General features: G+C 50.6%; 4 protein-coding genes across 4 annotated transcripts; all 4 read right to left on the reverse strand.

Annotated features, from left to right (window-relative positions):
- Window positions 1-331: 331 nt before the first annotated feature.
- Window positions 332-670, reverse strand: HETIRDRAFT_326437 (uncharacterized protein; the record flags this gene model as incomplete). The annotated part of the gene is made up of 1 exon (XM_009552393.1): window positions 332-670. One exon carries the CDS (start codon window positions 668-670, stop codon window positions 332-334), a length of 339 nt encoding a protein of 112 aa, XP_009550688.1.
- A 918-nt stretch (window positions 671-1,588) lies between these two features.
- Window positions 1,589-6,974, reverse strand: HETIRDRAFT_174216 (uncharacterized protein; the record flags this gene model as incomplete). Its single annotated transcript, XM_009552394.1, has 9 exons — window positions 1,589-1,884; window positions 1,950-4,086; window positions 4,146-5,665; window positions 5,719-5,865; window positions 5,924-6,122; window positions 6,187-6,237; window positions 6,295-6,557; window positions 6,609-6,742; window positions 6,808-6,974. 9 exons carry the CDS (start codon window positions 6,972-6,974, stop codon window positions 1,589-1,591), a joined length of 4,914 nt encoding a protein of 1,637 aa, XP_009550689.1.
- An 819-nt stretch (window positions 6,975-7,793) lies between these two features.
- HETIRDRAFT_174215 (uncharacterized protein) lies at window positions 7,794-7,988 on the reverse strand (the record flags this gene model as incomplete). Its single annotated transcript, XM_009552395.1, has 1 exon — window positions 7,794-7,988. The coding sequence occupies one exon, from the start codon at window positions 7,986-7,988 to the stop codon at window positions 7,794-7,796; it is 195 nt and encodes a 64-aa protein (XP_009550690.1).
- Window positions 7,989-10,482: 2,494 nt separating this feature from the next.
- On the reverse strand, window positions 10,483-13,105 carry HETIRDRAFT_152123 (uncharacterized protein; the record flags this gene model as incomplete). Its single annotated transcript, XM_009552396.1, has 14 exons — window positions 10,483-10,786; window positions 10,860-10,979; window positions 11,041-11,127; window positions 11,186-11,449; window positions 11,507-11,546; window positions 11,617-11,854; window positions 11,920-12,065; window positions 12,143-12,245; window positions 12,305-12,370; window positions 12,427-12,438; window positions 12,500-12,519; window positions 12,582-12,599; window positions 12,672-12,786; window positions 12,851-13,105. The coding sequence occupies 14 exons, from the start codon at window positions 13,103-13,105 to the stop codon at window positions 10,618-10,620; spliced, it is 1,653 nt and encodes a 550-aa protein (XP_009550691.1). The 3' UTR covers window positions 10,483-10,617.
- Between the last annotated feature and the right edge of the window lie 753 nt (window positions 13,106-13,858).

Here is a 13,858-nt window from a genome sequence, read left to right on the forward strand (position 1 = left end):
AGGAAACTAAGAGCCTCAAGGTCCGATTGAATTGACGAGTGAGCCGCGCAATACCTAAGTTCTGATAGTCTGCACAGGCAATGTCGCGAAAGACGTAGACATTTTCTATCAAATGTAGATGTATAGAGAGGTGTGAGTGATTGTCGGATGGCAGCACCTTGGAGGACATGCAACCAGCCCATGGTCGCCCTGACAAGTTTAAATTAGAATGTGAAACATGCCAGTCCTGCCCAGTGATATGCCATGGACAGCATGCAGCATCGTAAGCTTTCAGATGAGGCTGACTGCTAGGTGGCACAGACATACTCTATGTGATCATCATCCGAGGGGGTCAGACCTGCGCTGCCAGGGAATAGAACTCACCTGAAACATTGTCGTGCAGTTCTTGACTTCGGACCGGCTGACACTCTCGGATCTCAGAGATAGAGACAATGTAGACTCCAACTTGAAGTAGATCCATAGGCAGCGAATTTTTGAGCGTCGGAAACGAGCTAAACAGGTCGTGATGCAGAGGCACTTCAAGTTGAGCATAGGTCTTAAATTGTCGTGGATGTTGTGGTTGCAGCAGGTCCTTCAGCAGGCTAAGTGAGAAACGGCGGACGCAGGTTGCGCCAGGACATCCAAGCACCGCCTTCAAGTAAATTGCTGCGGAGAAAGAGGTCCTAGGCATCGTGGTGACAACGAGGACAAGCGTCGGTGGTGCTGGTATGGAACAGAGCGAGGAACATGAGAAATATCAGTCTAGCGCCGAAGTCTGCCGAAGCCCTTGCCCATCTTCGCCCATGTCGTTTCTCTCCTCGAACACTTCCGACACTTCGCGGCAGCTCACCAATGACAACATCACAACACATCACTAGTGTATATCACGTTCTAGTCTCCTCGATGAAATTCAGTAAACTCGACCGCATCTTTTCGGTCGCTTCTCGCTTTGTCCTCCATTTCGTTCCATCTCCTGGTCTGGACTGGACTCTGGACTGCTTGGACATTGTGAAACAGGGACGCGCAGTGCCTCTCCCGAAGAATATGCTTCGTATTTGCGTTTTTATTGGATCATGTGGATATTTTTGTGGGCGTGCCCTCCCAGTGTTCCGTTTTCACTCCCTTTCTTCTCCCCTCCCACCACGGCGTATTTCGTGTGGGGTGGACACTATCATACAGCTTAGCAGCGTGATTTCACGAGGAATGCGGTGTCAGATGAGTTCAGCATTAGTGCGTGAATGGACAGCCTTCATATTATTTTCCGCATTTATAGGTCGCCTTGAGTGATGAGCGAGATCGACAGCACCGGGGCCGCTCATATAGTGAACTGCGAAGAGCTGTAATGCGCTTCGGGATTGACAACGTTGACACTCCCGATAGTAGGTGTGAACAATAGCTCTTTCGTTCTGCAGAACGTTTAAAATATTGCGGGGCAGATTTGGCACGCGCTTCCGGTGCGCGTACTTAATTAGGAGTACCCATAATTATTGACGTGTGAGGGGTGCGAGGTAAGTAGGTTTGCGCGATATAAAATAGTAAGGCATTGGGAAGAGCGCTGGGGCGTCGTGGTTCAACGCCGTAGAGATAACAATACACTAGGCAGGAAGTGCTAAGATGCGGAAGGGCGATAACAATCAGTCCAAGAGGATCCATGAATAAATTGACTGAGGTCAAGCTGTAAATATTCTCTCCCAATAACTCGCCTCAACCTTCCATCAGGCCACAGCTTATCGCGAAACGCACTGGGCACCCAGAACAAGAGCTGCGATGCCGGACCCATCATCCAACCATCCTCGGTCAGGTGTCTAGATGTACGATAATGGACTTGAGGCGGCATAGAGGATGCATAGAGGTTGTCCACATTGGGCAATGCGTGCTCGCATCGCGATGAGAACAAAATTGGGACTATTTGAAAATAAAAATCAGACTCCAGTCGAAAGGATTTGCTAAAACACATGACATATACTCACCATGATGCGGAGCAGAAACCAGAGTGTTTGAGTCCAACGCAGCCAGATCACCGCCATCTTTCTCGGAGGCTGAAGATGATTCATCTTCCTTCGCATGCCCAGAAGGAGCCTCACCGACAAAGAGACTCATTGGTGCATCCCACACCCTGACGGTCGCGTCGCGCGAGCCCGAGACAATGTGCAGGCCATCTGGCGAGAAAGCAACGGACATGACACTATCTGTATGTCCCTCGAAAGGTTCACCCAGAGTAGCACCTGTTACCGTATCCCACAACCGTATCGTCTTGTCTGATGAGCCTGATACGATACGCGAGCCGTCTGGTGAGAAGGCGACGGAATTGACGCAGGATGTGTGTCCTTCGAAAAACTGGCCCACAGAACCCGTTGCCGTATCCCACAGCCGGATCGTCCAGTCTCGCGAGGCTGACACGATGTATAAGCCGTCTGGCGAGAAGGCAACAGAATGAACCTGATCTACATGTCCTTCGAAGGGGTCATCCACAGAGGCACCTGTTGTCGCATCCCAGATCCGTATCGTCTTGTCAAACGAGCCTGATACGATGTACGAACCATCTGGCGAGAAAGCGACGGAATGCACCGAACCTGCGTGCCCCATGAAAGGCTCACTCACAGCTGCGCCTGTTTCCGTGTCCCAAACTCGGAGAGTCCCGTTATCCAAGCCTGAAACAATGCGCGAGCTATCTGGTGAGAAAGCGATAGACTGGACCCCAAGAGTGCCTACTTCCAAAGGCTCGCCCACAGCGGTGCCTGTTCCCGTATCCCATACCCGGATTGTTGAGTCGCGTGAGCCTGACAAGATTCTCGAGCCATCTGGTGAAAAAACAACGGACTGAACCCAACCAGTGTGTCCCCTGAGCGGCTCGCCCATAGCGAACCCCGTTGCCGCGTCCCACAGCCGGATCGTCTTGTCGGATGAACTTGACACAACGTAGGAGCTGTTGGAGGAAAAGGCGACAGAATGGACACAATCTGTGTGCCCTTCGAAAAGCTCGCCTGCAGCGATTTGCGCTGCCACATCCCATACCCGGATCGTCGCATGATTTGAGCCTGATACTATATGCGAACCGTCTGGCGAGAAAGTGATGGATAGGATATCATCTGCTTGTCCTTCAAGAGGCTCGCCCACAGCGACGCCCGTCGCCGAATTCCACACCCGAATTGTCGCATCAGTTGACCCTGACACGATGTGCGACCCGTTTGGCGAGAAAGCAACGCACTGGACACGATTTGTGTGTCCTTCGAAAGGCTGGCCTACAGCGGCACCTGTTGCTGAATCCCATATCCTGATTGTCTTGTCGTCCGAACCTGATGCAATACGCAAGCCATCCGGCGAAAAAACAACAGATCGAATCCAACTTGTGTGTCCCTTGAGAGGCTTACCCAGGGCCGCCCCTGATGCCACATCCCATATCCGGATTGTCGCATCAATTGAGCTCGACACTATGCGCGAACCGTCTGGCGAGAAAGAAATGGACAGGACATCATCTACATGACCTTTGAGAGGCTCGCCCAAAGCTGCACCTGTAGCTGCATCCCAGATCCTGATAGTGGTATCGATTGATCCTGATACGATGAGCAGGCCGTTGAGGGAGAAAGCGACACATTGTACCCAACCTGTATGTCCCTCGAGAGGCTTGCACGTAGTGGCACAAGTTGCCGTGTCCCATATCCGGATCGTCTTGTCGATCGAGCCTGACACGATGCGCGAGCCGTCAGGTGAGAAAGCAACAGCCTGGACCCGACTTTTATGTCCCTGTAGAGGCTCGCCCACTGCTGCGCCAGTTTTCGCATCCCATAACCTGATCGTACTGTCCTGCAAACCTGTCACGATGCGCGAGCCGTCTGGTGAGAACATGAGCGATGAGACGACTGTAGTCACGGTTGCATGTATGACATCCTGGACGACCGGCCAATGACCAGTAGCCCCAGCCCAATCCCGGAATATCGTTTGAGGGAACTCGCCATTGAATGACCTGAACACCGTAGAAGTTGGTGGTGTAAATGGGAGGGCAGACAAGTAGACGTGCGGAGCGGATTGTGACATGGGAAATGCGAACGTATTCACGAATACTCGAGCATCACTCACGAGCCGCGAAATTTGGCCTGTATTCGTACCCTAGGCAAGACAATCTATTGTGAGTATCTTTATCTGTTGTTGAAATTGAAAATACCTACAGAACTCCAATCGGCGAGAAAAGACAATGCCTGTGCGCATCCAGATATATCACCGAGGAGGCTCATCGCTTCGAGCCAGAACAGGAATTTTTGGGTAAGTATCACTTCCATGTCCTTCAAGAGTATCGGGTCAATGGCGAAACGCAAGCCTCGCAAGTGCTCTGCCCAGAAGCGACAAGAGTACGAAAGACGAGCCGGTATATGCTTCTGGATACGGTCCGCGAGGTCGGGGATGTTTTGATTCAAGACATAAGAGGATTCTAGGCCGCATATGTTGAATGCGAGCTCCTTCTTCATGATATACAATGAAGCCAAAATCAAGTCTCGGTGCGCTTGCGACGTATCGACACAGAATTCGACGCTGCGGGAAGGATCCAACAAGAAGTCACGGAATGAGGCATGCAGAGGACGGACAGGCTCATCTCCGGTGACGCCGCTCAGCAAAAAGCCCATGTAGTCCAAGATATTTTTCACCTTAAAACCAGGGTTTCCGTCTCTCGCAGCGTGGAGTAATTTGTTCAGCAGCCCAACGGAGAGGGGTTCAAACGCGACCAATAGAAGTCCCATGAGGAGCTTGAACCTGTTCAGGACCAAAGAGCCTCCTGCTTGGAAAAAATGAGATAGAACCATCCTATACAGATGATCCAGTGGCCGGGCTTTACCAGTCGTGCCCTGGATTAAAAGGTCGTATCGCTCCCTAGAGGCAGATCCTGGCATCCCCATGCCTTTGATGAACTCGCAGGCAACATATGCCCACTGAAATGAACCGGCTGATTTTGAAACAAGCGTGCGCCTGCATTCGTCATCGATGTCATCGAGATCAGGATCGCTCAGACGTGCGTGAATGTATAATTTGAGGTCGGCCTCGGTCGATGATGGCGAAAGATCCCACATCCTCTTTACGGCGACGCGATCATTGTGTCGGAACAAACGCTCGATATCTGGCTCGGGGCGGGATGTGAGGAAGATGCGAAAATTGGCCGGAAGATCCTGAGCCCTGGTGACCAGTACCTGAAGCAGCTCTTCGCGAGATGTGGGATCACCACTTTCGTCTAGAGCATCAATGACTATGACGATGGGGCCAGTAAACACGAGTGTCTTGATTGGCTCTAGAATGAGACGTTCAAACTGTGTGCGAACGTTTGACATGGTCTGATGATCCTTATCGCGATGGTCAACCTCGCCCAGAGCGCGTCGTATGTGCTGGTCCAAGTCAGCCAAATCCTGCGCGACCGTTGAGAGGAGCTTGTTGGGCCCACGGTCCGCCTGTCCACGTGTGAAGCTGAAAGACGCTCCGAGACGACCCACATTCTTGAATCGATGAGCAATAGTGTGGGAGATGGTCGATTTACCCGTACCCGCAGCACCAGAGAGTAGGAGGACCCGTGGAGCATCCTCTGCATTGATCCAATCTGCAATCTCATCCAAAAGGCTCGTGCGAGTTCCCGGGTGACATCTCTTGGACATATCAAAGCTGACACCGTTCGCGTACGGCATGCCATCCAAATTGGTTTCCGTGGCTAGACAGACAAGTCAGTCGGACACAGGTAGCCAACAAATATGTTTAACATACGATGGTCTTCCACAACGTCCAGGATGCGCATGACAGCAATCCCAGCTTGGCCGACTAGTCGACCATAGAATTCCTTCTCCATGTCTGCGAATGCTGCGCAATATTTATCAATATGGGCATCCGTCACAGAAAGTCGGTGCCGATCCGCTGTTCAGGAAAGAAGGAAATGAACAAAAGGATTTTATCGGGGCGAGTTGAAGCTTACCGAAATCCTCCTTATTAACACCTTCACGGATAAAGTAGCAACATTCCGTGGTCTGTTGAGCTATCCGTCGCAGCAGGCCTTGATGAGACTGGATCTTCTCGGGATTGACCTTCAATTCGCTCACGATGTTGTAGAGTGAGTCCATGGTTGCGACCAGCTTCTGAACTTGTCGATTGTGCTCCTTTGACTTCTCAAAAAGCTTCATGAGAATAATGCATCGTCAGGACCGTGGACAATGCCTCCAAGATACAAGGAAACACAACCTTTTGGGCCGCAGAGACGACCATCCAAGCCATTCTCGAATAGGGTTGAACCTGGCGCAAACTAGGTGTTAGTTGCCTGAAATTGCGACGTGTATATTCATTACATACTTCCGTCACCAGGTCCATCAGATCACAGAAGACCTTCATCTTTCCAAAGAGGGATCTCGAAGCGTCGGAAAGACCCTGGACAACTTCGGCACCAGAGGCCACGTCTTCCAGCGTTGTGCCGACAGCTCTTGAGGGAGATTTCACAGCGGGTAACGCGCGCTCAATGCTTGCAAGTGCATTAATCGGTGTCTCTTTATTGCCTCCTACTATAATCCGCAACTTGAGTCGAGCCTTTGATTCTCCTGGAATAGACCTGGTGAACTCTGATAGGTGTGAATTCTGTGAACACAGTCAATATCGAGCAACCGGCGAACCTTCAGTGCCGCCGTTGATTATTGAAGAACACAACGTTGAGATGGGTTCTGTGATCACGCTGATATGCTGGTCCCTGCGTATCCTTCTGCAAGCATAGATGTGAAGCGTCAAAGTTGAAGACGGGTGGGCATAACTGCAAACCGTGAGATATCATAGTCAGCAATGTCAATGAAAAGCGGAACGGAAACATTATCTCACAAGGAGAACGATTTATCCCACTCTGGAGAACTGCCTCGGCGAGCAACCTCGGTGCGTTCTTGCTTTTCGTCAATCGTGATGGTACAGTAGAATCTACCATTGATGTTCCGAATGCAAAAGAGACCTTGTACTTTGGGCAGATCGACGGCGCGAATAGCTGTTACCATGCTAAGCGTAAGAGGAAGGCCCTAAATCAATCAAATAAGGAGTACATGCCTGAGACCGTGAACAGGAAGGGCGCTTGGAAGTCAAGAGCATTACTTGAGTCACTATGTCAGAATTCGAAGGCATACAGGATGGAGGCTTCAGCAAAGCTCACGGTGTTACTGAAGACATGGGTGGAGGCGGTCTGTATGGACACGCAAGCTAATGATGGAGCTGAGGATATGCACTCAGGTATCCGTCGACGGAGTATATAACCTCGAAGAACATGCTGAAATCAGAACTTAGCGAGACCAACGTTGCAGGCAGATCGGCGAAGCCATGGGCAGATCGGAAAGGAATCAAAGGATGTTAGATGTAAATGAATACTACATAGAATGCATACGAGGCGACGGTCACACAATACATGAAAATCCCTCCAGATGTTCTGCAAGGTCTTCAGCTTCATGTCGGGCCTTTCCACCTACTCGAAAACGACCTTACGATCTCGGGTGTCACAGAATAACCTGAAAGTGGTCAGCCGTCCTCATTTGAGCGGGACAACCATTACACTTGATCTACACGGGCACACCCTACATCGTGTTGGAAACCGTCCACATCGACACGAAGACCGTAATCCTGTTCTCCAGACCACCGCGGCGCACACGGACGCATGCAAAGCAAGGAGATTGCGGTGCCCTGACATGTCAAAGTGGTACATCACAGTGCTGGCTCATCCAATACCACAGTGAAACACTGAGAAGACAATGTTACTATCTCAGGAAAAACTGAATTTAGAACAGACACTCACGAAAACGTTCGTAAGTAAGACTCATCTACACGCCCTACACGCATCGAGGCTCGTCGCCTCGCCAATCACTCAGAATCCCTTCTCGAATGTTCTTTAAAAAGAAGTTCCTATTGGAGTCCGTGTCCGTGCGCAAGAATGTGCTTGTTCTTCTGTTGGACCAGAGGAAAGGATGCCATCGGCGTCTTTTAGGGACGGGAGCTAGGCGCGCCGCGCGGTGCGAGTCAAACATGGAGTCAGAGCACGAAAGTGACCTCTTTCGTCCGACAAACTAATTTGCTTCAACGCGGTCAGAGGCGTCTGTGGGGGATATACGAAAAACCTGGACAGCGGTGGGCGAAAAGGACAATGGCGCGCAACGTATTAGTATGATGCCAGAAGCATGTTCAACTTACCTCCAGGAAACGTTCAGTGATCGTAAAACGATATTGCTCGCCGATGCGGCGTCTGAGATTGTTCATATAGTGCGAGCATTATGGACGGTGTGGATGAGCCTAGATGAGCATATATTTGTCGGCGGCAAGAGAGTATCGACGATCGTGAGAAACGCTCCAGACCGTTTTCAACAATCAACGACATCAGCTTGACGACACTGGCATATAATCAGTCTGTCTCTTCTTCTTCCTACGTTTCAGGTTGTCTATTCTTCCTACCCGAGACTCATCCAAAGACTGCCGGGCCTGAAGCTTGAAGTCTTGCCTCTCTGTTCTCTTATTTTTCTCCCTGTGTGCTGACATCCTGATTTCTTTAGTGCATAGCAAAAAGAGGCGCGCGACGAAACTAAGACGAAATTGCAGCTACTATTCTATGCATACGCACTGCTATCATAAAATCCTAGACCTAAGGACCTCTGAGGATGCCCCTGTTTTGCCTCTTGGCGCTCACTATAGCATGACTAACAGCCTTACCATGCACTATTAGGTACTGGTACTGAGCTTTCATCTGGGAGTCTATGAAGGCTAGCCCTTGTCTTTCGCGATGCACTCACCGCCTTCAAGGACCTTTCACGAAGACAAGGTCAGGGTCATGAAGGCGAGTATGAAGCGGGCAGCAGGTGTGCAGTGTGCAGTGTGCCACCTTGCTCGTACTTCATGAAACCACGGGTCACAATTCGCATCCGATACCTTCCATAGCTCCGGCACCGCACGGTAGAGGTGGCCACAGATGAATATGGCAACCAATAGGGAATGAGCGGGGTTGGTACACGCAGTCGGAAAGCACGATGCCGGGCGAGGATGTCGCGGCAAGTGCAGTATGCACGAGCAGAGCGTGCACGTTGACTCAATGGTGAGCACTCGTCTGCACGTTCAATCCTTTCGAAGCATGCCGAGGGCCGAGGATCGTGCACGCTTCCTGGCTTTGACAGGATCGTACGGGTGTTTGATCAATATTTAATCTCGACGCCGATCCTCGCCAACGATGCGTCAATTCGATCGAGCGCCAGAATGGGTGAATTCAGTAGCGATATTCATCCTTTTTCAGCATGTGGGCAGACGTTGCTACTTAACTTGCGCCTTGCGCTGAACTTCACAGAACAGGGGTTGAAGTAGCTATCGGCTTTTGTCACCAGACAAGTCTGACGTTGGCTGTGTTTCTGTCTTCATTCATCATTCGCGTACGTATACGCACAGTCCTACAAAATGTCAAAATGTGCACGCTCATACACGCCAGTAAAACGTCTTTACCGTCACTGTTTGCCGAAACATCACTCAACCTCTCCGTTGATGGCACAACTCCAATTCAGCTTGCGCTCGCGCTTACCTTGACACATAAAAGTGACGATTGGAGGGCATTAGCAGCGTTCCTTCCGCCAATCCGTTTGAACGCCCCAATGCGAGCAGGCGCCAACGCATGGGCTTTAGGCGTCTCAATATGAAAAGCTAGTGCATGATGCACGAGCACGCGCACACCCGAAATGATGGAACTTGACAATCAAATTCGAAGAGATGAGTCTCCCCATTGTCTCCCGTTCCGCCGTTCGTCGATGATCGAATTAAAGATCTTCGGTCCTCTATTGGGTTCCAAATATAAAACTTTGCGTGACTTCGTCAGCCATTGAGCATTGTGCTACATGGGCTTGCCGCTGGCCATAGGCATTTGCATCTAGATGGTATCGCTCTAGCGATTCTATATCGTGATCAGCGCAATCACATAGAGAAACCACTCAAATATTCAAGTGGCATGATATATTGTATTTTTGTCCTGTAGGCTTTGTGATGCACTAGTATACTGCTGAATTCTCGATCAGCTCATGTATGGCGAACATGAACGCAAACACCTGCAATCGGAGGGCACTGTTACCTGATTCGATCCGGCCCCATTGACCAACGTGCAGTTACCTCGAATGCTATTGTGAGTATTCAACTCACCTTGTCGATGATAACTGTCTCCCGAATATCCCTTCTAATCTTTCTCGTTCTATCGCTAGATTGAGACTGAAGACCAAGCGTATAACCAAGTCATGCGAAAGTACGGCCGTCGTTCACTGGGTCAGTAAGCAAGGATTCTCATGTAGTTCCGTCGCGCCTGTTCACTTTCTTGTCGATCGGAACGGCAATGATGGGTCATCACTACCACTGATGCTGGCAGTAAAACGCGCAACAAGATCTATGGAGTTGCCAAGTACGATGTTCTAGCCCGTCTTGCAAAAGTCTGTGCTAAATCAAGCGTTGTACGCTTGAGCAATAAAGACAAGAAAAAAGGAGGGAGGTCCGTAGGACCCAGGTAAGAGCAATGCTATAAGATATTAAATGCAACAGAACGAAAGTGCAACGGTGTTAACACACAGAGGTACTGAGTCTACAATGAGATACGCATGGGTTGTCAGCGCAGAACGTGACAAGTGGGCATTCCCAAAGGATCTACTCTGCCGAAATCGTCGAGACCAATAACGGCATCTGCGGGCCCTGCTCCACTCTGCTTTTCAAAACGGGTCGCTGCACGATCGTCGACATAATCTTGAAGTCCTCTGGCGCGGCTGTCGCCTGGAACTGGAACGCCCTGACGAGCACGAACAGCAAGGATTTCATTCTGTGTGCGCAGTGCACAAGTCAGTCGGGGGCATACGTGCAAAGTGCAGGACGCAGGGGAGGTTATAACGCACTCGACGACGGAGAAGCGGTATCCGATACATGCGCGTGGGCCGCCGAGGAATGCGAGGCTGTTTCCCCATATACCCGGGATTGAGTGGACAGCATTTGGCGTGTGTTCCCAACGTTCAGGTCTGCCATTCATATTGACCAGTCAATATAGTGTGCGCGATTCTGGAACGATAAAGGGCTGACTTAAATTTCCCAGCATCTTCTCCCCATAGTGCTTTCAGCCTGTTTACCGCAGCAATGGGAATCAGAATCTCGTCGCCTGCCTTGATTCTATGACACACATTAGAAATATGATATCCGTTCTCCGTGCGAAATGATAGCGACGTACCTAATTCCCTGCCTCCGAACACCCTTCGCGTCTACCCATTCCTCATCGGTCGGTATGACATCGTCCTTCATAGCAACTCGCACCGTGTTAGCTACCGGCGAATACAAGCGCAAAGTTTCGCGGACGACAGCATCGAGGTAAGGCAGGTTTTCGAGCTCATCCATGTTCGGCGTCTCTGTAGGCAAAGAAGCCAATTCCTTGCGGAGTTTCGTTTGCGTGTCGAGGTTGTTGGAGAGAGCGAAGAGCGCCCAGGTGACAGCAGTGCTGTACGATGAAGATAAGTGTTATGTAGGCCGCTGGGGACAAGAGATGAGATTCTACCTAGTAGTCTCGTGGCCTGCGACGATGAATGTAGCAATTTCTGCACCAACAATTAATAATTTCGTCACAAAACAATCAGCCCGAAGCAGCCCGAGTTGAACGTTACTCACGAGCCAACACATCGTGATCAACCATCCTCGAGCCCTCAGGGAGGTCTGTGGCCATGTTCGCCTTGATCAATAGACTCAACAAATCACGACCCTGGAACTCTTGGGCCCCTCTTCCCATCTTGTGTTCGTGTCCAGCATTTCCCGCCAAAATGGCATTCTTTTTCTCCGCTAGAAGCTCTTGTCCAACTCTCATCATGGTGTTCTGTGCGGCGCGGTAGCGAGCTTGGCTCTCGGACGGCTGATCATCAGTGTATCGAACTCAGCCCGAAGGAAGACTGCGCAACACTGTATAAAAAACCTCACGATTAACCTCAGAAGAGGTAGGACTGTTTGCAGGATCGTGAGTCGGGTCCGTCCTCCGTCTGGCTCTGCGAACATCGTGCGCACAGCAGCGTTCATCTCGTTCGACTTTCCGTCCGGGCTCAGCGCGTTGAACGGGTAGTTGAAGCCTATATAGTCCGACGGAGACGACATCAATGTCAAAATATCATTGTTGGAACCTGCTCGGTGCAGGCCGTCAACCGACCTGCTAAGCCGATGACGTCGAGTGTCATTTTGTTCAGCCAGGCCATCACGTCGATCGCGTTTTGTCCGTTTGACGTGAGTTCTGACATCCACAGATTGCGGAGCTAAGGCGCAGGGATGTGGGTAAGTTGATCCGGACGGGGAATCGTGAGGTGCCAAGTACCTCGATTGATTTATCCACAAAGATCGCTGTGAGCTCTCTGATCTGCGCAGGACCGAATGCGGGATTCTAATTTCCACCTAGTGAGTACCGGAAGGGAATGAATTTCGGTGTCATAAACTCACCATAATTCTTCGCTTTATGTGGGAGAGTAGCGGTCAATTTTGGCACTCATAACTATCTAAACTTCACGCATACCTGCTGTTTATGCTGTTCGCCTACAATTAGACACGCACGGTTAGGCCTATAGGGATAAATATATTCAGCAGTGGAGCCATACCTTGGACGACAAGCAATCCTGAAGCAGCGGACCCACGTCGGTGATTTCAGGAGATTCAGGAGATACACAGAAGCGAAATAGCGGACGAACCTTGACCGACAACCTGCCCAAGAGTATACCGGACCCTCTCTGGCTTCACGAAATCATCATGATGGGAAAGGATATGGCTCAGCGCTCTCGTATCCAGTGCTACCAGCCGAGGCCGCTGCACTCCCAAAGAAGCAACGTGATGGTTAGCTCGTAATGTGATACGAGCAAGACATACGTACGTTGAAGAAACCACGGATCTTGAAGATTCTTCCGTACGTGTTTCCAAAGTCTCCTAGCATATTTCTTTCCCCCTCGTATGAGATGGTTCTTATATGACCGTAGAACCAGCTGGGCGCCTTTGGCCCTCGCACGTCCCGAAGAGAAAACAATAAAGGGTACAGGATCCATCCAAATATCTTGTATGATGCATAGACGACCGAGACGACGCTGAGCGCTGCAACAAGGGTAGAAGACAGGGTAGAAGTGTCGGACATTGGAAGTGATTAGAGGTCGGATTGTGTAGACAAAGTAGGACCTATATATGCCCCATCAAACCCCTAGTGAGCATCGACAACAATGTGTGCCGTGTTCCAGTGGGATGTCGGTGATTCCGATGGTTCGAGCTTTCTCACGATGGCCCGATGGAAAGACGGAACGAGTGCTGAGCGAGGGTCTTAAGTCTGTCAGCCTTCTCCTTCGGCGTAGAGCAGCGGCAGAGACATAGCACAAGCCCATAGCCGTCGTGAAAGACTGGTGTTCATCGAGGGATGCATATCAGCGAGGAAGGAGGCAACACTGAGGAAACATGCCCACGAAACAGCCGACGGCTTGGGGCACTTGCACGTGCTCGTGCGATTTAGTCTTTTGTTTCCTCTCTCCAGACATCACAGCGCTCTGCTGTCCAGAGGTAATTCAACCCGTATGGGAGGGGGTCATGTGCGTTGTACTTTTACCATATCTAGCTGTGTCATAACCTATGGATCGGCAAAAACGACAGTCCATACTCTGGAGTTGGAGCGACTGCTGAAAAAGGCCTTCATCGTGTAGTCCGCTCACCCCATGATCTAACGCCAATTGACGTCTCCTAGTTGCGCTGAAACCGAGCATAGCTTGCACCCTGTCACACCACTGATAGATGCGGTATAGTCCAACGAGTCGATGGCCGTCTCGTCTGAGTCATCCGTAGGAACGAGCATCGTTGAAGGGGCTTGGCACTGGCTTGACACTCGGCCATCGAAGTGATACAT

Source organism: Heterobasidion irregulare (assembly GCF_000320585.1).
Source record: "Heterobasidion irregulare TC 32-1 unplaced genomic scaffold scaffold_10, whole genome shotgun sequence".
NCBI classification, from domain to species: Eukaryota; Fungi; Basidiomycota; class Agaricomycetes; order Russulales; family Bondarzewiaceae; genus Heterobasidion; species Heterobasidion irregulare.